Raw genomic sequence first — 24347 nt, 5'->3', positions numbered from 1 at the left:
ATCTTTATTTTCTTCTTCAACAACTACCTTAATTAACATGTGAGAATGGCATAAAGTAATCAACATGTGAGTATGGCGTAAAGTAGATTACTCGAGATACCTCCAAAATCGTCCTCTAATGTGTAAGTCATACAGAAAAAATAGGAAATATGTGCAGTAGACATTTTATAAAGAGAGAGTGCGAAAATTAATTTGCTCATAAATAATCCCGAATGAATACAATATTAGAAAGATTTCCCTTATATATGCAACTCATAAGTCAATGCTTATTTTATAAAGTTACCTATTTTATTTTGTTATTTAGATATTTCTCTACACAACATAAGAGATCTTTATCCCGACCTGATTAAATATACATCATTGTTAAATGGGCAAATTGTTTAAAAAAAAACTTTCACTTTTATATTAATTTTGGATCAAATTTTTAATTTTTGTAATATCAGTATTGGATTAAAATTTGAATTCTTATTAATTTTTTAAACAAAAAATATTAAATATTACTCACGTGACTGGGTACCATCTCAATTATTTGTGCCACCTCACCAATGTTTTTATGACATTACTACTCAAATATAGACTCCCTCTTTGAATCTATCATATATGGCCAGATATGGCAAATTCTACGAGAAGTAATTGGATTCACACTATCAGATTCAAACCAAATAATGGCCATCTTCCCTTGCTAACAAACAGGGAGTTGAAGGAGACTTGATGTTTGACAAATAATGTCTTCCTTTTAGTGTAAAGTGGTTTTTGTACAATATTTTTTATTTATTTTACTTGAAAGAAATTAATTTTATTCATAGAATTTAAATTCATAATCTCTAAATTATAATATACATTTATTATTAATTTTTTTAATTTCATGAAGATTATTATTTTTATTTTATAACTCTGAAGTTAGATAATTATTTTTGTAAAGTAATAGAAAATAGCGATGAACAACTAATGCAATAATAATACTTTAGAATGGCTATAAAAGTCCTTTTATGGGTACCGTTGGGGGACGAGAGAGTGGCCCAAAATTAATGGGTGTTAGTTTGGTAAGAAATCCCATGTGGGTGTTGAAAATTATTTTTAGGTTTTATAAAAAAAATTATTTTTATAAAGAATTTTAAAAGGTGCTCAAATATTAAAAATACAAATAAATAATTTCGAATGTTGCTAGAAAATTCAGACATATATTCCCCCCCCAAAAAAAGAAATATATTAATTTATATTTTTTAAATCTTCAAATCAATAATAAAAACTTAAAAAACTCATTTTTACGTGTTTTTTAAATTTAATTCAAAATTCTTAAAAAGTACAATTTTCTAAATGACTATTTGTTTACCTAAAAAATGTTTAATATTAAACAAGTTTTCTAATTTCTTATAAAATAATTTTCTCAAAAAACTATTTTCCCAACTACAGGCTGTGGCAAATGCCCAAATCTACACTCTCCACACGTCTTTACTCATTTGGATAGCTTACGTCATCTCCCGAACCAGAGAAAACGTCATCATCTTCGTCGTCCCTTCCAGTCTTCCACTTGTTGTGTGTATATATTCATGCAAATGCAAGCATTATGTATTATCTTCTATCACAAACCCATACCAGAGAGAAAGAGAGAGAGAGAGAGAGATAGCTAGAGAGAGATGACGGATTTGCAGGAGACTTCAACTGATCAGCTGGAGGAGGAGGCTCCTCCGCTGTCTCTGAAATTGAACCATGTTTCCTTAGTTTGTAAATCTTCCGAGGACTCAGCCAGGTTCTATGAGAAAGTCCTCGGATTCGGCCGCATCAAACGCCCCGACTTTGATATTAAAGGAGCTTGGTCTCTCTCTCTCTCTCTCTCTGTGTCTGGATCAAGTCAATATATATTTGATATATGATGAAGTAGTAAACTAAACTGTGTTGCTATATATATGTGTGTGTGTGTGCAGGCTGTATAACTATGGAATTGGGATCCATCTGCTGGAAGCGAAACAGAACATGATTGAACTTTTGCCACCAAAGAAAGACGAAATCAACCCAGAAGACAACCACATATCATTCGAGACCGAAGACGTGGGGAGGATAATAGATAAGCTGAAGGCCATGAGCATCAAGTACGAGCAGAGGACGGTGCCATTTAAAGGAGAGGTGGTGGATCAGCTCTTCTTCCACGACCCCGACGGCTACATGATTGAGATCTGCAACTGCTACAAGTTCAAAACTGAACCCATTGGCGCCAGAAGACTCCTCATGGCTTCAGCTTCACTCACCCCCTCTACTGATATTCATGTCCCCTGCTCATGCTGTGCCTTCCTACTAATGTCAGTGTTCCTCACCATTCCCCTTCAAAATATTGTGTGTGTGTATATAGCCAATACCCATGTGGCAAAGCTCTTTGTCCAATCCTACGGACCATGAGCTTAACGGGGGAAGATGCTCTATATTCTTAACATATATATATGGGTTTTAACCTTAAAAGTTATAATTTTTACCAAAAATATAGTAATAATTATGAGGGTCCCACGCTTCAACTATATATATATGTATATTGAAGTCAACTTCTTCTATTGATGATTTCATTCTTTTGGGAAAACAATTGCAGGAAAAATGAGCCCGATGATATGGTGCGCAGTGCGCAGGCTTAGTAGAGGCCAATTTGGAGTATCTGACGTGGAAGAGAGGGGACGGGATTTGGAGTGCAGTTAATTTGTGTGAAAAAATATATAGCTATTTGGCAATAACAGATGTGGCTTGTTATGAAGATAGCATATAATAAAGAAGAATAAAATGTAATTAGACAAGTTCCACAGTAACAATGGCTTGTTGCTGTCGTCTATCCGCCTTAGAGGCTCATAGATATATGGTGCTTGCTTTTATATGTAATCTTTGTGTGGGTTCCTTATATTTAGATTCTAAAAGTTTGTGGTTGTGTTATCTTTATGAGTTACTATGTATTTACTCTATTTTTGATTGTGACCTTAATATACATAGAGATAATTATAAGATACGATTAAAAGTTAAAAATTGAGTGACATGATCGAATATAAAAACCAAACCCAACCTAGATTTCTTATTCATTGTTTGTTAAAAGCTGCTTAATTTGTTGACTAAAGTCACTTGTACAAGACAAAGAGGAGGAATTAGGAAATACATCATATGAATAGATTGATAGAGAAGGAAGTAAATAAACCTAAGCTTCAGCTCAAATAATAATAATAATAATAAGGCTTTATTTATGGGTATATGCAAGCAGGATAAAAATTTGCTGATCTTGAAGGGAAAGGTGAGAGAGTCAACCTTCTTCTTTGATTCAAGTCATTGGTTGCAGCAGTTGGCTCATTATGTTTTGTGTTGGAAGTGGCATAAGGAGACTTGCTTGTTATCCTGCCAAACAAACAATCGTGCAATTCCACAGGAATTTAATTCATTATGAAATTAAATGAAAGCACATTGCATATATTAGCTTTAGAAATCAAATGCATAAACAAACAGACCTCAAAAGCATGCTTGCACCGACAACATGGTTGGCTGTATGGCTCTTCCAGATACCATAATTCAACTGTAATAAATGCCATGATACCCCATATCATATGACATCTCAAATATATATATATATATATATCAGGGCAGATGATTGATTTGTAATATCATCTTAGTAACATGAGGATAACAATGGAATTTTACAAATTTATTAAATATTTAATATTCTATTTAAAACTTATAGAATATTTAATAGTTTTTTAAACTCTTTCAACCCTAGTCGTTGGTTAAACTGTAGTGCAGGTCTCTTACATTTTATATATTGGCAATATTAATTGGTTTAATGGGTGAAAAGTCCATTCTCTCAAACTAGTCAAAAGAACCAGGCTTGGGCTGAAAATGACTCAAAATCAAGCCCTAAAGTTATCAAGCCAGTGACAAAATGGGCTTGGGTCCATGCGCCCACCCACATTGTATCACTAATTATCCAAGTTTACTTAAAAGAGATTAGATTCGATTATCCGCTTGACATAATTATGGAGACCAACTCTAAAGCAAGCCTATATAAAAGCATAATTTTTCGAGAATTAGTATCTCTTTATTTGCATATTTATTGTATCTCATTTTTAACATTCAATGATTCTATTGATTGATTAAATGGTTGAAATGAATATACATTTATCATTTGTTAATGGAATTATTTAAATGTTGAAAATAAGATAAAATAAATTCATATTATCTAAAAATGTAATGTATTTATTATTAAATGTCAAATTATACAATGAGAAAGAAGCGGCCCAGAAAATATTTCAGGGCCCAACAAAGCTCAAGGCTGAGATCCAAAGCACAGTATCAAACAACGGCCCAGTTAATGATCCATAAGCCGGCCAGCTGAGTCTGGGCCTAGGCCTAATGACCGAGCAGTTGTCTCTCCCTCAATCCAACCACTTTTATAGATCAATATTTAATTCATTGATTAATTAATCACACCTTCTTCATTGATCAAAAATATAAAATATACTTTTTATCAAATAATGTTAATTATGACATATTTATTATTTAATCATCAAATAAAATACTAATGCAGATTTCCTAAAAATAACCCAAATGAATAGAATATTTGCAAGATTTCTTTTTATATGCAACTCATAAGTTGGTGCTCATTTTATAAAATTAGCTCTTATGTACTGCTGTTAATTTTTTTTTTAAATGACTTGACAAACCCCTATCCCTACCCTTATCAAATACACATAATTGTTAAATGGGCAAATTGTTTAAAGAAAAACTTTTACTTTTATATTAATTTTAGATCAAACTTTTAATTTTTGTAATATTAGTATTTGATTAATTTTTGAATTTTTTAATAATTTTTTAACAAAAATTATTAAATATTATTCATCTGAATACTACTATCTCAATTATTTTTGCCATCTCACTAATGTTTTTTTCATATTGCTATTCAAATATAGACTCTATATTTGAATCTATATTATATATGGCCAAATATGCTCAATTCTGTGAGTAAGTAATTGGATTCACACTCAAATTCAAACCAAATAATGTCTTCTTCCTTTCCTTTCCTTTCCTTGCATAATATTGGATTCACACTCATCAAATTCAAACTAAATAATGGCCCATTCTTCCTTTCCTTGCATAAAAGGGAGTTGAAGGAGACTTGATGATTAACAAATGATGTCACACTTTTTAGTGCATAGTGATTTTAAAAAAATATTTTTTATTTATTTTACTTGAAAGATATTAATTTTATTAATAAAATTTAAACTCGTGATCTCTAAATTATAACATACTTTTATTATTAATTTTTTAATTTCAATTTTACTTATAAAATTAAAAAATGCTAGTTTTCACTTCATTTTTTTTTATTTTTTTCTAATTTCATAACACTTTTAATTTATTTTAAAATAGTGATAAAAAATCATAACCCTCCACAAACACACACTATTCTGCTTAAGATATTTTGGATTGAAGATTATTATTTTTTATTTTATAACTTTGAGGTTGGGTAATTCTTTCTGTAAAGTAGAAGGTAGCGATGAATAACTAATGTAATAATCCTTTAGGAGATATGAGATTTGCACTCCCCTTCCCCCTAGTATGGCTATAAAAATTCTCTAATGATATCGTTGGAGAACGAAAGAGTGGCCCAAAATTATTAAGGGATGTTAGGATGGCTACAAAAGTCCTCTAATAATGCTCTCGGAGGACTACATAGTAGCCAAAAATTAATGAGTGTTAGTTTGGTGAGAAACCCCACGTGGGTGTTGAAAATCTTCCAAGCGCTCTGTCGACTTCGAAAAAGTCCTCGGATTCAACTGCATCAAACGCCCCGATATTGGTATTAACAGAGCTTGGTCTCTCTCTATCTCGATCAAATCAATATATATTTGATATATGATAAAGTAGTAAACTACAGTAATTCTATGTTGTCCATTGCCGAGCAACATAACATTTGCCCGACAATGAAGGGGGCGTGAGCCCATGTACGTGGGGCCACGCCCATGCACATGGGCCCCATGCACACTGCCTGGCAAATGCCCAGGCAACGTAGCATTGCCGGTAAACTAAAACCGTGTATTATGTGTGTGTGCAAGTTGTACAACTATATATGGAATTGGGATCCATCTGTTGGAAGCGAAAAAGGACATGATTTTGCCACCAGAGAGAGACAAAATCAACCCAGAAGACAACCACATATCATTCGAGACAACCACATATCATTCGAGTCGACCGAAAACGTGGACTTACTCTCAGTGTTCCTCACCATTCCCCTTCAAAATATTGTGTGTGTGTGTATATAGCTAACCCATGTGGCAAAGCTCTTTGTCCAATCCTATGGACCATGAGCTTGATGGGAGAAGACGCTCAATTCTTTAACATATATTGGTTTTAACCTTAAAAGTTATAAGAAAGACTTGAGTCATTCCTAAAAGACCCGTCAAGTCTATAACGAAGTGCAGTTAATTTGTGTAAAAAAATATATAACTATTTGGCTATATCAAAGGCGACTTGTTATGAAGATAACATATAATAAAGAAGAATAAAATGTCGTTAGACAAATTCGATGATAACAATGACTTGTTGCTATCGTCTATCCGCCTTTGAGGCTTATAAATATATAATGCTTGCTTTTATATATAATCTTTTTATCAATTCCTTATTATATTTAAACTTTAGATGCTCGTGGTTGTATTGTCTTTATTAGTTACTCTGTACTTTTTCTCTTTAATTATGACCTTAATATATATAGAGATAATTATAAGATACGATTAAAAATTGAATAACATGATCGAATATAAAAACCGAACCCAACCTAGATTTCTTATTCATTGTTTGTTAAAAGCTGCTTAATTTGTTGACTAAAGTTACTTGTACAAGACAAAGAGGAGGAATTAGGAAATACATCATATGAATAGATAGATAGAGAAGGAAGTAATTAAACCTAAGCTTCGGCTCAAATAATAATAATAATAATAAGAAGGCGGCTTTATTTATGGGTATATGCAAGCAGGATAAAAATTTGCTGATCTTGAAGGGAAAGGTGAGAGAGTCAACCTTCTTCTTTGGTTCAAGTCATTGGTTGCAGTAGTTGGCTCATCATGTTTTGTGTTGGAAGTGGCATATGGAGCCTTGTTTGTTATCCTGCCAAACAAACAATTGCAATTCCACAGGAATTTAATTCATTATGAAATTAAATGAAAGCACATTGCATATATTAGCTTTAGAAATTATTTTATTAGCTAAAAATAAAATTGTTCCCTAATACCAACAATAATACAAGACTTGTAGTAGAAATAAAGTATAGTACCATTCCGGTTCAAAATTTCAAAATTATTACTCTCATAAGAATTAATATAACTTCTAAAAGCAAGACATGCAAATAGAAACATGTTTTTTTTTTTTTTGGGTACAAAACTATATATCTGTCTACTTAATGGTCATAAGATTTGAACTTTTCAAGCCAAAACGGGCTGTTTTTAATTTGCCCAAAATTTTAAAATCATCATTATAAATAATTTCTTATGGAGATTTCAATATCACGATTTTGTAGGAATGTTATTGTTAAGAGGGTGTACCTGCCACGGCGTCTTTCGAGGAAGCGTTGGAGGGAGAATTTTCTTGAAAGTGGAAGGACGCCTGAGTGAAGGCAACGAATGGTAAGAATTCATATCAGCAATTTGGAGTGGAGGAAATTATTAAATTCAGAATGACAAACCCAACTATGAACATGCGGATTTAGATTGCGAAATTTTCTTCTGTTTTTTTTCAGGGAAGAAGGAGATAATTAAGATTTAGAGATTGGAATGTACCTGCATTTAATTGGCCACAAACTGGAGGCAAGTTATGTGGATTCAGCGGCTTTTTCACATCGGTTTTTGTTATATTTTCATGAACAGTGGCTGATACGGACTTCTGTCCAGCAAGAAGCATGATGGCTTGTGCCTTCCATATGATTTGCAGATAGTAAAATTTAAAATTAAATAAAGAAAAAGGCAAGAGCAAAGTTAATTGGGAGCCAAACAACCAGTTTGTAATCCTTCAAATTCATTGTCAACGAGATGAATTTTTTCATCAAATAGTGAACATTTTTGTTAGAAACTTCAAAATCAAGCAATTATACCTTGTCAAAGGGAACATCATCGTACACGTTGATCGTCCCAGCATAAAAGATAGTTAGCTGTGGCGATGCGGCCTTGTCACCGGAAAGCATCACATCTCGGCTATATAACCAAAGAAAGAAAAGAAAAACCATCCCCGATGAGCATTGGGTACGACAAGGGCGATAAAAAAAATCAAGTTTTATCTCACTATCGAAGTAGACTAATATAAATTAATTAATTAATATCTTATCTAAGAATCTCTCATTATTTTTTCTTGGCAGTGTACAATAAAATAAAACAAAAATGATTGTACAATGAGTTCTATATATGTGCAGAAACTGTGTTACCTGAGTCCCGGAAACAATAATGCTCGCTCCAGAAGTGAAGGTTTTCGAACGCCAACAGAGGAAAATGCTGGTGGCAACAAGGGCATTTTAGGTTTAATAGCTTCTGAATTATGCCCTTCATCGTGATTGGTATTATGTGGAGTAAAACTTTCTGCAATAGAGTTGTTTTCAAACAAATGGAGGGTTTGAGCTGTCTCCCTATCTTCTTTCTCCGAATCAGAAGGTGTTAATAGTTCATCCTTATGGCAATTTTCAGGGTCAGAGTTGTTGATCATCTCTGCATTCATGAAATCCTTTTCAACTAGTGAGCCGCAAGCCATTTTTATGGATTGCCTACAAAAACATGAAATTTATGACAAATTCATCCAATGGGTATATAACAGATTCATGATATAAACTTAAAATTTTATTATTTAACAGGGCCAGTATAAACAACAATAACAACATATCCAGCCTTTATCCCACTATGTGGGGACGGCTACATGAATTCTAGACTTCCATGTATTTATGTCTTTTGTCATATCCTCATTTAGATCCATATATTTCATATCAAATTTTAATGTATCTCCCAAAGTCTTCTTGGGTCTACCTCTACCTCTTTTTGTGACTAATTGTTCCATTTCATCAACTCTCCTCACAGGAGCGTCTCTTAGTCTCCTTCTCACATGACCAAACCATCTTAGTCTAGTCTCTCTCATCTTTTCCTCGATTGGCACTGATCCTACCTTATTACGAATAACTTCATTTCTAATTTTATCCTTTCTTGTATGTCCGCACATCCATCTTAACATCCTCATCTCCGCTACACTCGTCTTTTGCTCATGCTAGTATTTGGTTGCCCAACATTCTGAGCCATACAGCAAGACTGGTCTTATAGCTGTCCTATAAAATTTTCCTTTCAATTTTAATGGGATTTTACCATCACATAACACCCCTGATGCATTTCTCCATTTTAGCCAACCTGCTTTAATTCTATGTGCGACATCCTCGTGGATTTCTCCATCTTTTTGAATCACTGATCCCAAATATCGAAAATGGTCTTTTCTTTGTAAGATTTGGTCTTCTAATTTTATTATAACATCATCCACTCTTGCATTTTTACTAAATTTGCATTCCATATATTCTGTTTTCTTTCTACTTAATTTAAATCCCTTAGATTCTAAATTGTTTCTCCACAACTCAAGCTTAGTGTTCACTCATTCTTTTGTTTCATCCACCAACACTATGTTGTCTGCAAATAGCATACACCATGGCACATCTGTCTGAATATCTTTAGTGAGTTCATCCATTACTAAGGCAAATAAGTATGGACTTAGTGCAGAACCTTGATGCAGTCCTATTGTAGTTGTAAATGGTTCAGTATCCCCTCCGCATGTTCTGACCCTTGTCTTTACACCATAATACATGTCCTCAAGGGCTTGTATATAGGCTATTTTGACTCATTTCTTCTCTAAAACCCTCCATAATACTTCTCTAGGGACCCTATCATAGGCCTTTTCTAGATCTATAAACACCATATGTAGGTCCTTCTGATGATCTCGATACCTTTCCATTAGAGGCCTCAGTAAATATATAGCTTTCATTGTTGACCTACCAGGCATGAAACCAAACTGATTTTCTAACACCTTTATTTCCTTTCTGAGCCTCTGCTCTATTACTTTCTCCCAAAGTTTCATGGTATGACTCATTAACTTAATTCCTCTATAATTTTCACAGTTTTGAACATCTCCTTTGTTCTTGTATATAGGAACTAAAGTACTCTTCCTCCATTCATCTGGCATCTTTTTTGATTTAAGGATGGCGTTAAATAGTTGCGTTAGCCAGGAGATGCCCTCTTCTCCCATGTATTTCTATGCTTCTATTGGTATATTATTTGGTCCCACTACCTTATGATTTTTCATCTTTTTTAAAGCTTGCCTTATTTCATTTGAACTTATGCGTTGATAGAATGTGTAGCTCACATTCCCTTCGGAGTTACTAAGATGTCCCAACCTAACTCTTGTGTCACCACCATCTTTGAATAATTTTGTGAAATACTCATTCCATCTCTCCTTAATCGCTCTCTCATTTATTAAAATATTTTGATTATCATCTTTTATGCATTTCACTTGATTTTTCTTTCTCTTGCAAGTACACACTAATGCAGAACACTTTCATCCGCATATTTTAGAGAGAGATATATATATATATTGTTTAACACAATATTAATGTATTATGCATATAAAATCACGTGCAAGCACTTACCTAATTCAAGACTGGTTCTAGCTACAAAGTAGGCCCGCACCCACTCTTAATTTGACAGCTTGAATCTAATTTAACCAAGTAAAAATAAATATTTAACAAAAATATTAACTTTAATAATTCCAAATTTTGATAAAAAAAAAAATTGAAATAAAAATGAATAAATATAATTTTTATTTTAAAATCAAGTACAAGAAAAAATACATATTAATCCATATCCAGTCTGTTGTCATTCTAACCAATAATATATATTAATAATATGATGAGGATGGGTGTTGAGAAGGAATTCTTTTTAATTAAAAAACAATTTTACTATGCACAAGTATTGTCGGTATGAAAATGATTGTTCAATTAACTCATCTCGTTGAATGGGTACGCCGACAAGGGGTGAAAGTTATCCACCCAAACCATGTCATTTAATTGCTGAAGAGAATTTCTATGTATAAAAAGTTATTCATAATGCTTGTGATCATAAGTTCTTCATAGAGATTAAAACTAAAAGGGATATATGCTGGCAAATTGCCGTTTCAGAATCAAAACTTTATATATATATGGAATTTAATTAGAAAATTAATTTGCAAAATATACCCTTTTAAATATTTTGTCTCAAATAATTAATTTATATATGATCAATTCCAAGATAAAACTAAAAATTAATAAATATCTAACTATAAACTTCCATTTTTTTCGTTTTTCGAAATTTTACAAATAGATTTAACTAAAAAAAAATTACAGATGGAGAAAGGACAGAAGAAAAGCAAATTAATCAGAACCGAAGAACTAAGCAGTAATTAAAGCACACAGATGGTATATTATATGCCGTTCGTTCCAGTTGATCTAATCCAAAGAAACGATTTAATCTTAAGCACGTGTTATATGCCCGCCGTTCGGCTACTAATGCATATATATATAGACAGATGATCCACATAAATTAAGGTTCTAATCCAAACTTTCCAACGCCAATATAATCAATAAATGCTATTTCATCTGATGATCGCAACTACATCTCAAGGAGCTCTACCAGTCTTTCCTAGAAAAGGAAAAGAGAAACTCTGTGCGTGCGTGCGTGTGTGTGTGTGTGTGTGTGTGTGCGCGTGTGAGAGAGAGAGAGAGAGAGAGAGAGAGAGCACCTGAACAACTTCGTTCTGCAGATCAGATTCTCCAGAATCAGTTTTGCAGTGTCACTCTAAATCTGCCAAAGGGGTTCATAAATAGAGAGAGAGAGAGAGAGAGAGAGAGAGAGAGTAACCGCTAGAGCTGATCGATGGATTCGAAGCGATAAATTTTAGGTCACGATCGTCCGGCCGTGCGTTACGTGTGCAAGTCAGTGTACGTATTTTTCATGCAGTTCCCACCCGATGACGCCACGTGTACGGATCAGGAACCGGGTTACCAACACAGTAGTGTGTTTGACGGTAAGGCCCGTGAATTCGTCAACAAACTATTGTTTCAAAGGAAAAAATAAATAATCTCTAATTACAATAATCATAATAAAAATACATAAAAGATAATAATAATAACAATAATATAATAACAATATAACCATATCAGATAAGTGATATTAACGCCTTAATAATGATTAAAATGGCTAATTTTATAATTGTTTGCTTTAATTATTTCTAACGGAAAGAATTAGGGGTGTTCGCAATGCAGTTTGCTCGGTCTGAATCATTTTCAGCACGCCAAATCGCTAGTGCAATTTTTCAACCAAACCAGACCGGTCTGGTTTGGTGCAGTTTACCGCGATTTGAAATGCTATTTAAAATCACTAAAAAAAGATATTTAAAAAAGGTAAATAAAGACATAAATATTGGTAAATAAAGACAATTAAATGTAAATAAATATGAGCAAAAAATAAAGACAAAATAGTCTAAAAAATAAATAGGATGAGCCGCCAATTATTAAATTTTTATAATAATAATTTTTTTATAATTTTTTTTATTATTTTCTTGGGCGGTTCGGTTTTAAATCGAACCGCAAACTGTCCAAACCCCAAACCGCACGGTTTGGACAGAATCCAAACCGTTTTCAACCGCCAAAAAAAAAATCAATCGGATCGGTTTGGTTCGGTTCGGTTTGACCAATTTTTGCGGTGCACCAGTTTTTTTGAACACTCATAAGATGAATACAAGAAAATGTGCAAAGTACAGGTTATTTCATACTTGAATGTAATTTTTTTTTAAAAAATATTTAGTTTGTGTTAATTAACTCACATAAAAGCTTTATATAATTGTGATTTGCAAACAATTATGACTAACTAATCTCCAAACCTTCTGGCTCAACGTAAATATTTCTTCCATATGGCACTGGTAGCTTCAAAAGTCCGTGTCACCATCGGTGAGGAAAATTTAATTTAAAACCAATTCGAATTAAGAAAAGGAATTTATAAAGTTTAATACGCACGTGCAGGCTCATGTGTTCGTCATGTCCCCTGAAGGGCGGCCCATCCCAATTGCACTGTTTGTGGCACCACGGTTACAAATTATCTTTGAATTATGCTACAGGATTAAAGTGTGTGTATATATATATATATATATGGGCAAATTCATATTTTTGTGCCTCAACTTTTACCTATTTTTTGTGTAATAATTTAAAATTTTTATTATTTTAATTACAATCATATATTTATATTTTTGAATAAATTTAATTTTTAAATTTTAACTTTTTTTTATATATCCAAATTTTTCGTAATTTCAATTATATTTATTTTTAAATTGATTTAACACATATATTTTAATATATAAAAAAATTAAATTAATACATTTTATTTTATTTTTTTACACGTTAAAATATAAAAATTAAATTAATTCAAAAATATAAATATGAATTAATAAAAAAAATGAAGTTATTACCAAAAAAAAAAATCAAAATATAATAATTAAATTAACTAAAAAATATAAATATAGGAGTGAAATTGAAACAAAAAAAAATTTATATGACTACACAAAAAAAATGTAAAAATATAAAAACCAATATATGAATTTAACCACACATATATATACACACAATGATGATGTAATTTATAATAGTATTAATTATATTTATAGAAATATTGTTACAGTGTACGTATAAAATTTCTATACGGAATTTTGTTTGAAAGTTATTTTACTTTATATTATTAGGAAAGGTTAATTGTGACACTTTTAAAAACAAGTACAATGAATATATTATACATTTATATTGATGTGACATAAATACATATAAAATATATGAATCTCTCTCAAAATATCATAAAGGAGTGTCAAAATAGCAATTTCTCTAAACCTTTGAGCTTAACCCATGGACCAGAATACCAAACCCTATTCGGACAAAATGTCACCTAAACCTGGAGCATCTCTCCCCTCTCCTCTTTGCCAACACAAACTAATGCAATAATTACTTCAAGAAAGGGACTTCTAGCTGCTGCCGTTGGGGCAAATTCTAGGATATCCAAAGATATCAATGCCTGCCCCTTTTGCATTGCACCGCACACCTCAACGGACCGGTGCCCTTTGATACCCTAGAGAACAAAAACATAGTGGCCATAAGCGGATTAATTGGTTAAGTTGGGGTTGGAAATCAAGTTTCAGAGAAAAACCTTCATTAATCAATCTGTTAGAAAGGTCAGTCTGCTCAAGTCATCCAACAAGTAACGTTCACAGCAGGCGGCCAAAATGAGGGCAACAGATATTTTGAACTCAGAGGAGAGGCAAAATAATCGGATAAATAACACTTGGTCGAAAATTTTGGCAAGAGAAAAGAATCTTAGAGTGTGTTTGATTGCATTACTTAGAAAACAAAAATTACCCCACCCCCTTAGAAAATAATTCCATGGAAAGAAACTTTAAATATTTGTACCATACACATATTTTTCACAGAAAAATTAAGAATGTTTGATTGCTTTAATAGAAAATATGTATAATAACTACACATTTTCTATGATAAATGTGTGCAATCAAACACACCCTTATGGTGATTGACAAAAAAAAAAAGGGTTTCATCATTTACCCATCATCAACTAGTCGTTTGATTGTCGCTGTCATCAACTTCGTGGCTAGTTTTGACCATCATCAACTAGTCGTTTCATGGTTGCTGTCATCAACTCCACGGTTAGTTTTTGAGTCAGATGGATCAATGTATCTCCAGAAGAAACCCAAACTGCTTCCCATAATATTCATTATTACAGCAGACATGGCAGGAGGAAATGCAACCATCGGTGAGGTGAAATGGGAGGCTGCTAAAACCACCCCTAAGGAAGAATTTTGCATGCCGACCTGAAACAGTGTTAAGCAGCCAAAAATTAGATGTAAATGTTTCCTCAGCAGAGAGAACATTACCACTGTTGGACTTCTACAGGATGTAGCAAGAGCACAGACTCCATTGTGCAAAAAACTGTAAAGCTTTATCAGTTTTAATAGATAATAAAATTAGCGTAATAAGTACCTCAATTGATATTGCTCGCCGTTGTGGCTCCTTGAACCCAGAAAGAGTTGCTGACAGATACCTGGCACAAAGATCCCAGATTACCGCTATAGATCAGTTAATCAATCAACAAAAATACTGAGATGAGAATATTTTGCATTCCATTGGCTGAAGTAAGAATATTGCAGGGGATTTTGATGCATTTTCTCATTGAAGTCTTGAAGCACGGAGGAGAGCACCATCTGAAGACTTTATATGGCACCAGCATGCCAGAGATCTGAAGGGTAGCTTGAAGTAACTTCTTTTATTTTTTTTAGTTATTTTGACACTTAATGGAATCTGGTGTGCAATATGAAGGCTTGAATACGTATATCATAAAGTTTATTTGGAGGTTGAATGTTCTCAAAATTTAGAAGGGCCATTACAAAGAGTTTTGATTGACTTGAAAGAAATTCAAGATTCATCTTACTGAAATGCCTTAGAAGACTAGCATGAATCAAGAACGAGCATGGGTAGAAAAATGGTAAAGTCCTTGCTATTTTCTCTGTGAAGCAGGATAAATGCAAAATTGAAGAAAATTATGACAAGTCAACATATGATGTTCTCGAACATAACAGTCATGGGTAGAGGTAAATCCCTAGTATATAACAACTCTGAGACCCTAAACTTGTACATTGACATAAACCCTTCTTGATACTATGTTTTTTCAAGTGCAAATACTAAAACTTGTCCAACTCAAGTATTACTTAGAGCTCATCGAGGCCATTCTGTCCCTTTATTGTATAATTTGCACCCGTTATAGGCATAATGTAAAAAATAATACTAATGGTAGCTGTAAAGTTTACACATAATGGAAGAATATTGGACGCCTCAGTTTGTATTTGTACCATTTATACACTCAATACTGCACCTAAGGTAGTGAAGGAAAATAAAGTAACAGCCACAATGATTTTAAGGCCAACTGATCATAATCATTACAAACACTAAGATCTTAATACACGACACAGGTTATCAAATCAAAAGAGTTAAAGACAATAGGGCAGCAATTCTTACCCCAAAAAAAATCCTGCAAAATGCAATAGTACTACGGAAAGTATTACAAGCCCCAGTTCACCAGATAGAATTGTTTGGGCAATAAGAAAGGGAGACGTCCCAGATGCTATAGATGCAACAGCCATAGAAGATTTCAGACGAATGACATTTTCTGAGAATACACTAAGAAATAACCAAAAACAAACAATTTAGAGAGAGGCTAAAAGCTCCATATTTACAGCACAAGTTAGAAGGATAAACCAGAATACCTGCAAGCTAGAAGAGATGAAGCTAGAACGGCAAAAAGGGGTGAAAAAGGTGTCACAACTTTCACAAATGAAGGAAATGTGCTCTGTATATAAGAACCCAGTAGAATTGGAGCAACCACCACCTAAACAGGAAAAGAAACAGCAATGCCATAATTACACAGAATGTAGGAATGTGAAAAGGTTTGAAGTGAATATAAATTTACCTGCAGAGTGCTGATGGAAAGTTTAACAGCATCAATGGGAACATAAGTTCCAGCCAGAATTGTCGTTAAAAGTGGAGTTAGAAGTACAGCTCCAAGAGTTGTGCAAGCTGTCATTACAATAGATAAGGGAACATCTCCTCGAGCAATTAAGGTCACCTGTACCAAGACTTAATAAAAATAGAAATAAGCAGAAACAGCAATACAAATTAATGAAAAGTTTGAAGAACATTGATTTTGATTCAGACACTCATAGAATCGGTGTACTGCATTCATAATTTCCTATACTGTTGTACATAAAAGCCCCCATCCATCTGTTTACAATAGAAATGCATACTTTGGATCTTTTTCTTTGGTCAAATATTTAATAGTGCAGTCAGTAACTCATATTCATTTATTGTTCTAAGACCTCACACTACATCCTGGATTTTACTTCAAAGGTCTTATTAGATCTAAAATTATGTAAAGTGGGTTTTGTAGATAAACAGACTCAAAAAATGCCTACGTCATAGTTCCTTGAACTCAAGGCCTCAATCCCAATGTTAACATTGAAGCTGTGCCCACTTCAACTGTTACAGAACGACCTCTAGAACATCAGAACCAGATACCAACAAAACTGAGTGAGAACTAAAAGGTAGAAACCAAACTTATGAACTCTGCACGTTTTAGAAATGTGTTACATAATCAGGCCATAATCGCCAAACCTCATCTTTCAAAATGTCCAACAAATATATTGGTATAATACATAGATCAAGGTCAAAATGGAAATTACTCTTACCACATTGGACGCTGTACCTCCAGGGCAACAAGCAAGCAATATTAAACCAACTGAAACCGAAGGAGAAAGCCCCAAAGCTTTGCTAATGATAAATCCAAGAGATGGCATAATTGTATACTGAGCAACGCATCCAAAAATTATCTGATTATAGCCAACAACAACATATCAACCCTTAATCCCAGTAGGTGGGCTCAACTTCACACATTCTAGATTGGCTATGCCCATATCTTTAGTGGCCCATATTTGATCATTGCCAAAAGCAAATAAAATTGTCTTTTCGATTAGTAAAATAATAGAACTGTCTGTTTCTTATCAGGAAGAAACGGAGTCGAACCCAAGAGCCATTTGGTTATTCTTTCAAAAATTGTTATATGATTTTGGAACCAAATAACAAAAAACGGATAAATTGTTCCCAAACCCTTTTTCAAAAACTCTCTGCAGTGAATTTATATCAAACAAACCAGTTTGAGAAAGGGGCCCTTGGCAATCTAGCCTTACTATACAAAAATAAAATATAAAACCAGTTGGGGAAACATCGAAGACTCACAGAAAGGGGCCTTTGCATGAACAAATTTAAGAAGTCCCTGAGCTCCAATGTCAGCCCCATTGCCAACATAATGAAACCAAGCGACAAGCTATAAGAAGCTGGCCCTCGCTTCACAAACCACGAGAAAGTGGAAGGTCTCAAGCAAGCTACCACCCCTCCAACTGCAACATAGAGAGGGTAAAGGCTTGCTGCAGTGGACAGCAATTTTTGCCATCTGGGTTCAGCTAGGCCGCCCAATGCGCGATCGGAGCTAGGGTTTCCGTGCCCGGATCTGACGGTGAGCAGATTTGGGAGCTTTGGGGGATTGGAAATGGCGGGGCATTTCAATTTGATGGGCCCGAATAGAGGAACACTTGGTTGAGTTCGAAATCGTAGGTTTGAAGTGGAAGCGGTGAAGCAGAGTGAAAGGGACGCAGACATCTTCCTGATCGCCGCCGGCCAGTGTTAACTGTTTAGCCTTTCGTCCTTTTCTATTCGACTTTCTCGGAAAAATTAAAAAAGAAAAAATCTCGGCATGGAAGCGTGTCGTGCCATGGAAATCCAGCGGGATGTCCCGGGCCGTTCAATCCTTCTTGTGGGGCTCAGTTATTGATTTTTTTAAATAATTTTATTCGATTAGAGTAAATAACATCTAATATTAATAATTAACAAACTATAATATTTTTTATTATATAAATAATCTTAAAATAAGTTAATCTAATTCCTAAACTGTGATGTACGAAAACGTATCCGGAGCACCATTTTAGCGTTTTCATTTCTGAAATGTGAAAAAAAGACTAAAAAAATATTTTCAAACCTTTTTTATAATTTTAAAAAATTTTAAGACGATTTTGGTAATATTTAAAAAATATCATAAATATGTTTCTTTTCACAAAAAAGTTTAGAGATTTCAGGAAAAAAAATTCGTAACTTCTTTTGTTTTTAACTGAAAATTTTTAAAATTATTGTTTGTTTTAAAAAGTAAGAAAATTTTAAATTTATCATTTATATTATGTTTGATTATTTTAAAATTTATTATTTATTTTTAACTAATAAATTATGGTTCATAAATGATAAAAAATATGTTTATATTTATTTGAAGGCTTAAGTTGGGGTGGCAATATGGGTTGACGGGTCGTAATCGTGTCGTGTTGAGACACACGTATAACACGTGTCAGGTTAACCAGAACACAACTCGTTTAATAATCGTGTTAAATTTTTTAAACCCGAATACGACACGTTTATTAAACGTGTAACACGACACGACCCGTTTAACTAAACGTGTTGTGTCGCATCATATCACCTGTTAATCTGTTTAACCCTTTTAATTTAAATAGATCGTGTTGTATCATTTATTAAATGTGTTATTTAGTTTTAAACATGTTCAGATCAACTCACTAGCCATTTTAATTAAACGTATCATTTCGTATATAATCGTGTTAACGTATTCGGGTCAACTCGCTAACACATTTAATTAAACATGTCATTACGTGTAAATGGGTTAATTCATCTAAGACACGAAAATAATCGCATCATAAATGAATTGACTCGTTTATGACCATAAATCAGATTAATCCCAACCCTAACCTGCTCAATTTCGTTTCATATAATTGGGTCATGTCCAATTAAGTTATAAATATGTCCTCCAACTCTTTTTTTCATAACTATTTGTCCCCTCTCTCTTAACTTAAAAGTGAATATACCATGTCTTTTAAATTTAAATTTTATTATAATTACACATTTTATCTTTTAAATGAGTGGACAATGAAAAAAAAAAATAGATATTGACAACGAGAGAAGGGAAGAAAATAAAGGTCATCGTCGAGAGAGAGAGGTGATGAGTCGATCACCATCCAGTAGTAAATTGGTCGGCCAATGAATGAGTCGATTGGCAGGTGGATCGATCTTGCCTTTGTTTATAGAATTTTCGCGTTTTGATGAATATATGGGGATAAATAATTTTTTAATAGAATTTAAAAGAAAAACAGATCAGCATCAGCATGATTAGAAGGCAATTATAATATTAAATATATTATAGGCTCTGAGGCCCATAAAATAGGAAATTATACGGACACGTTAAAATCTAACAGTCAAACCATTAGACTAATGGAAAACACAAGCACGGCAATATCTACAAAATGATGGGAAGTTGCTCTGTCCCTTCACCGCAAGCGACCAGCTGCTATATATACACATGTTTGTGTGTCTCTGTCTGTACAACCTTAGCTCCATAAGCCCTAATTTCCACGATTCATCTTGTTCCACCTTCGCCGAAAAAATGTCTCTGAGGATAAGGCCAGCTCCCTCCAAGCAAACATCTGGACCCGATGCACTGAATTCCGATTCGCCACCGGAGACCCCCAAGTCGCCGGCGCGGTCGTCACTGTCCAAGCGGGCGCTGTCGCAGACGCTAACCAGCACGGCGAACCTGGCCAATCTCCTGCCGACGGGCACCCTCCTGGCCTTCCAGCTCCTGACCCCGATCTTCACCAAGAACGGCGTCTGCGACGGCGCCACCCGGCCGCTGACGCTTCTCCTCCTCCTCCTGCTCGGCCTCTCCAGCTTCCTCGCCTCCTTCACTGACAGCGTCAAGTCGCCGGACGGCCAAGTCCTCTACGGCTTCGCCACCTTCAAAGGCCTCTATCTCTTCGACGTCTACCAACCCAGCAGCTCGTCCGGCGATCGGCTTCCCGATCTGAGCAAGTACAGGATGAGGTTCATGGATTTGATTCACGCAGTTCTCTCAGTGCTCGTGTTCGTCGCGGTGGCTTTGAGGGACAAGAACGTGGTGAGTTGCTTCTACCCGGTGCCCGGGCGTGAAACTCGGGAGGTCCTGGACATCGTTCCGATCGGAATCGGCGTCATCTGCAGCTTGCTGTTTATGGTTTTCCCGACCAGAAGGCACGGCATTGGTTACCCTCTTACTTCAGGCAATTGATTGGATTGCCTTCTCCGGCTCTCGTTTATTAATTTCCCATCCATTTGGTTAATTACCTGTAAACACCTGTCTAAATTAATAAATTCCCTTAATTTAACAGACCTTTCAAAGATGCCTTCAACGGCCAACACGTGTATGTTCTGTCATTGGTTACTTTTTAATATAATAATATTTATCTTAAAATATTGTTCAAACACTATTATCGTGACAATTATATATTAGGATCATGCTACATGTACACCATTTTTGTACATACATCTTGGACTACACAAGGGGTATTATGACTAAAATACCCTGCGCCTCTCCACGCGCCTCTATGCGCCTCATGAGAGATTTTTTGTCATAATACCCCATTTTGTAGTTCAAGGTGTACAAAATGGGTGTACCAATAGCATTTTCCTATATATTAATAATATATGATAATACAAATAGATAACGCATTATTAACACATAAATGAAAATGTGGGTTAGTCTTGAGTAGGTAGAATTTGACAAGTCTGGACTGATGACTTTTAAGCAACGTGCCGAATCGAAAGAGATCTATTGGCCGACGCGTTTACCGAGGAAACGTATTTACTGGGAATTGTCAACTTCTTTTTTTCTCTTTAATGTTTTCAATATTCTGTATTCATTTTCAAAATTTGAACAATTCAATCAAGAAAGGTTGTTAACGTGTGACGTCGTTAATGGCAAACATATTGAACGGATCGAATTGCTTAAATTAAATAAATTAAGATTATTTTAAAAATTAAATTGAATTGATCAAATAAACCAAAAATCAAAAAAGCCAAACCAATCGAAAAAATAAAAAAAAGAAAAGTCAAAAAGCTGAAAAAGACCAAATGGAAGGATAAAAAATGATATTATTTTTACATTTCAGTCGATTATTTTGATTTTTTTAATATAAAAATCGATTTAAATCAAAATAATCAAAATTACTATATTTAGAAATTAAACTGAATTTGACCTACGACTTTAGTCAAAATAACTAAGGTGATTGTTTGCTCAAATAATATAATAGGTTGACAAAATAAAAGGATGGTCAGCATTATATACATGTAACAAAAATAAATAAAATTTTATTTGGTAACATTTAATAATAACAATTTATTTTTTTAAGCAAATTTTAAATAAAATAAATTATAAGGGTAAGTTTTTTTAAAAAAATTAATCATTGTTTAGAGGTGTGAGTTTAAATTTTGTTAATGTAGCTAATTTTTTAAATCACTTAAGTATAGAAGGTAGATAGATATAGATAATTGGATAAAGATATTATATGATATATTATTTAATATATATAATATTATATTATAAGATAACTTATTTAAATATTTGAATTTTATCATTTTCTATATCTATATTCAAATTTAATTACTTTCAATTTAATTATAAATTATTGTTAAAAACTCTAGGTTTTACAATTATCTTATGATGTACAAGGTTAGCAATGAAGCAATTGTTATATTGTTGTTCTTCATCTTTCTCTCTTAATTCATGAGACCCCTATTAAAGTTGGGGTCTCCAACATAAGCCCCCAATTGCAATGAAATGTTTTTAGTGCAATATCTCAACATATTGAGTTGTAGGAAGGTTCTATATTATAGAGGTTTAGGATTTTTTTATCGTTTTTGCCATCACAAATATATCAATTTAATCAAAATTAACAGTTAAGCAGTTTGAAAAAATTGAGTAAATAAAACTAAACTCAATGTTATGCAATCATCAAATTGGAAAGAATAAATATATATTGGTATTAGAGAAAGATCATGTGTGGAGAAAGATACTTGAGTTAAGAAAGTCTAAGAAAACACAAATTAGTGATGTGACTATTAAAATGAGAGTCGCCTCTTATGCTCACTACTATATGATGATGAAATTATGGAATGCGTGCATGAGAACATGGATATGCACCTCTCTTAAATCAACAATAACATAAGACATAAATATGCTTTTCAACTTTTCCCTTGTAACCATTTTCCCCTCTCCCCAACTTGAAAATGGGCCAATCATCTCTCTTATCTTTCAATTTTACTACAATCACATACTTTTATCTTTTAAATGAGTGTGCGTGAGACATTGTCAATGGATCGTCAATAAGGAAAATAGGAGAAAATAAAGATCATCTACCTTTGGAACCCTTATGTTGCTCCAAATTTGAGCTATCTCGCTTCGTTTTCCAATTTTGTGAAACTCCAAATCTTAGCTACCACATTTGGAATGTCTATGTTGATCTCACCAACATTGCCGGAGTGTGATATTTCTCCATTGCCAAATCTGATGAGAAAAATGCTAAGCTATAGCCAATTTTTGTCAATTTGTTTTTCCTCACCACGTATGTCATTGAAAGCATATCCTTAGTTTTTAAGGCTGTTGTTTCTTCCCCCCTCCCTTGCTAGTGATCCACTGATAGTGCGCATGTATCTCACGCACTCCTATTTAAAATATGAGATGTGTGATTGTAGTAAAATTAAAAGTTGATAAGACATGATAGGTTCACTTTTAATTTGAGGAGCCAAATAATTATAAGAGAAGAGTTTGAGGGCATAATTATACTTTATGTCAACTAATAATATTTGGACATTTTACATGAATTATTTGAAACTCTTTGATTTGAAACTCTTTGTATTGTCAGAAACGCAATCGGGGTCAGCAATCGGGGTCAATAATTTTTTTTTTTATCAAAAATAACATGGACTATCTTTAGAAGTCACTTAGCATTTGGGGCTTTGCAATGGAGACCTCTAATGTGATAGGTTTTTGATGAATGTGAGGGAGGGAGACAGGGAACAGGAGAGACAAAGAAGGTACATGATAATAAAAGAATTAAAATTTTAAAAATGAAATTTGCGACCAAAATTATTAATGGTCATCATTAACGTGAAATACTAACAATATTAGAGATATGGTGCTTGTAGCATACATTTACAATTTTATGACATCAAGTTATTATGCTCTTATACCTTGAGTGACACACACGCTATAATGAAAGGATAAAAAATCACGATTCTACATAGGTGAGCTAACTCAAAAAATCTGTATTGTATTATTCTAATTTAGTTACACTTGAATATAATAAATATTACTAATCAATCATTACCATTAAAACATAACTTTAAAAAAGTATTGTATTGATGATATTAATTTCATAATAATATAATTAACAATTATGCATGATATATTAAAGCTGGGCTTACTTTATTTGTCCGGCACATTTAAGCTATAAAGACTAAAAAATAAATAAAAAATATAAATATTATTTGAATACTCAAATTGGATATTTTAAGTGATATTTATATATTAATATATTATATTAGATTATATATTTTATTAATATAAATATATAATATATTAATACATAATGTCATATAAAAATATTAAATTTAAGTATACAAATAGTATTTTGGAATTACAAATGTGTAAAAATATAAAAATCGCCAGCGATGCTATAACGTACTCGCAGCGTTTCGCGGCTGAATGTGCTTTTTAACGACGTTTGTTTTGCAAACGCCGTTAAATACATAAACTGAATGCGCCTCTCCT

The 24347-nt window shown here is 33.3% G+C and overlaps 4 protein-coding genes across 12 annotated transcripts; 2 read left to right on the top strand and 2 right to left on the bottom strand.

The window, feature by feature from the left end:
• Positions 1–1567: 1567 nt before the first annotated feature.
• LOC127801124 (glyoxylase I 4-like) lies at positions 1568–2910 on the top strand. 2 transcript variants are annotated; one of them, XR_008022959.1, is made up of 4 exons: positions 1568–1816; positions 1926–2297; positions 2579–2744; positions 2795–2910. XR_008022959.1 is itself a non-coding variant. In XM_052335993.1 (3 exons), exons 1-3 carry the CDS (start codon positions 1638–1640, stop codon positions 2619–2621), a joined length of 594 nt encoding a protein of 197 aa, XP_052191953.1. In that variant the 5' UTR covers positions 1568–1637; the 3' UTR covers positions 2622–2910. The 2 variants fall into 2 exon arrangements, 1 of the variants encoding a protein (XP_052191953.1); XM_052335993.1 differs by having other exon boundaries at positions 2579–2910.
• Positions 2911–3038: 128 nt separating this feature from the next.
• On the bottom strand, positions 3039–11956 carry LOC127801123 (protein TIFY 10b-like). 4 transcript variants are annotated; one of them, XM_052335990.1, is made up of 7 exons: positions 11794–11956; positions 8423–8755; positions 8096–8195; positions 7785–7917; positions 7551–7611; positions 7030–7116; positions 3039–3273 (listed from the first exon to the last, which is right to left on the bottom strand). In XM_052335990.1, exons 2-7 carry the CDS (start codon positions 8740–8742, stop codon positions 3210–3212), a joined length of 765 nt encoding a protein of 254 aa, XP_052191950.1. In that variant the 5' UTR covers positions 8743–8755; positions 11794–11956; the 3' UTR covers positions 3039–3209. The 4 variants fall into 4 exon arrangements, with proteins under 4 accessions (XP_052191950.1, XP_052191952.1, XP_052191951.1 ...); XM_052335992.1 differs by lacking the exon at positions 3039–3273 and adding an exon at positions 5682–5789 and having other exon boundaries at positions 11794–11954; XM_052335991.1 differs by lacking the exon at positions 3039–3273 and having other exon boundaries at positions 6771–7116; positions 8423–8699.
• Positions 11957–13823: 1867 nt separating this feature from the next.
• Positions 13824–18405, bottom strand: LOC127800972 (probable sodium/metabolite cotransporter BASS2, chloroplastic). Of its 5 annotated transcripts, XR_008022915.1 has the most exons (9): positions 17891–18402; positions 17344–17484; positions 16569–16724; positions 16366–16487; positions 16118–16279; positions 15086–15146; positions 14651–14916; positions 14241–14271; positions 13828–14162 (listed from the first exon to the last, which is right to left on the bottom strand). XR_008022915.1 is itself a non-coding variant. In XM_052335690.1 (7 exons), the coding sequence occupies exons 1-7, from the start codon at positions 18308–18310 to the stop codon at positions 14713–14715; spliced, it is 1266 nt and encodes a 421-aa protein (XP_052191650.1). In that variant the 5' UTR covers positions 18311–18401; the 3' UTR covers positions 14169–14712. The 5 variants fall into 5 exon arrangements, 1 of the variants encoding a protein (XP_052191650.1); XR_008022913.1 differs by having other exon boundaries at positions 13826–14162; positions 14241–14916; positions 17891–18401; XR_008022914.1 differs by lacking the exon at positions 14241–14271 and having other exon boundaries at positions 17891–18401.
• A 1659-nt stretch (positions 18406–20064) lies between these two features.
• Positions 20065–20904, top strand: LOC127801190 (protein DMP5-like). The gene has a single exon (XM_052336097.1). It carries the CDS (start codon positions 20148–20150, stop codon positions 20805–20807), a length of 660 nt encoding a protein of 219 aa, XP_052192057.1. The 5' UTR covers positions 20065–20147; the 3' UTR covers positions 20808–20904.
• The last annotated feature ends 3443 nt before the right edge of the window (positions 20905–24347 follow it).

This window comes from Diospyros lotus, chromosome 5 (assembly GCF_014633365.1).
Source record: "Diospyros lotus cultivar Yz01 chromosome 5, ASM1463336v1, whole genome shotgun sequence".
Taxonomy (NCBI): Eukaryota; Viridiplantae; Streptophyta; class Magnoliopsida; order Ericales; family Ebenaceae; genus Diospyros; species Diospyros lotus.
The sequence above is the reverse complement of the archived record's forward strand: the minus strand, read 5'-3'. Positions and strand labels throughout refer to the sequence as shown.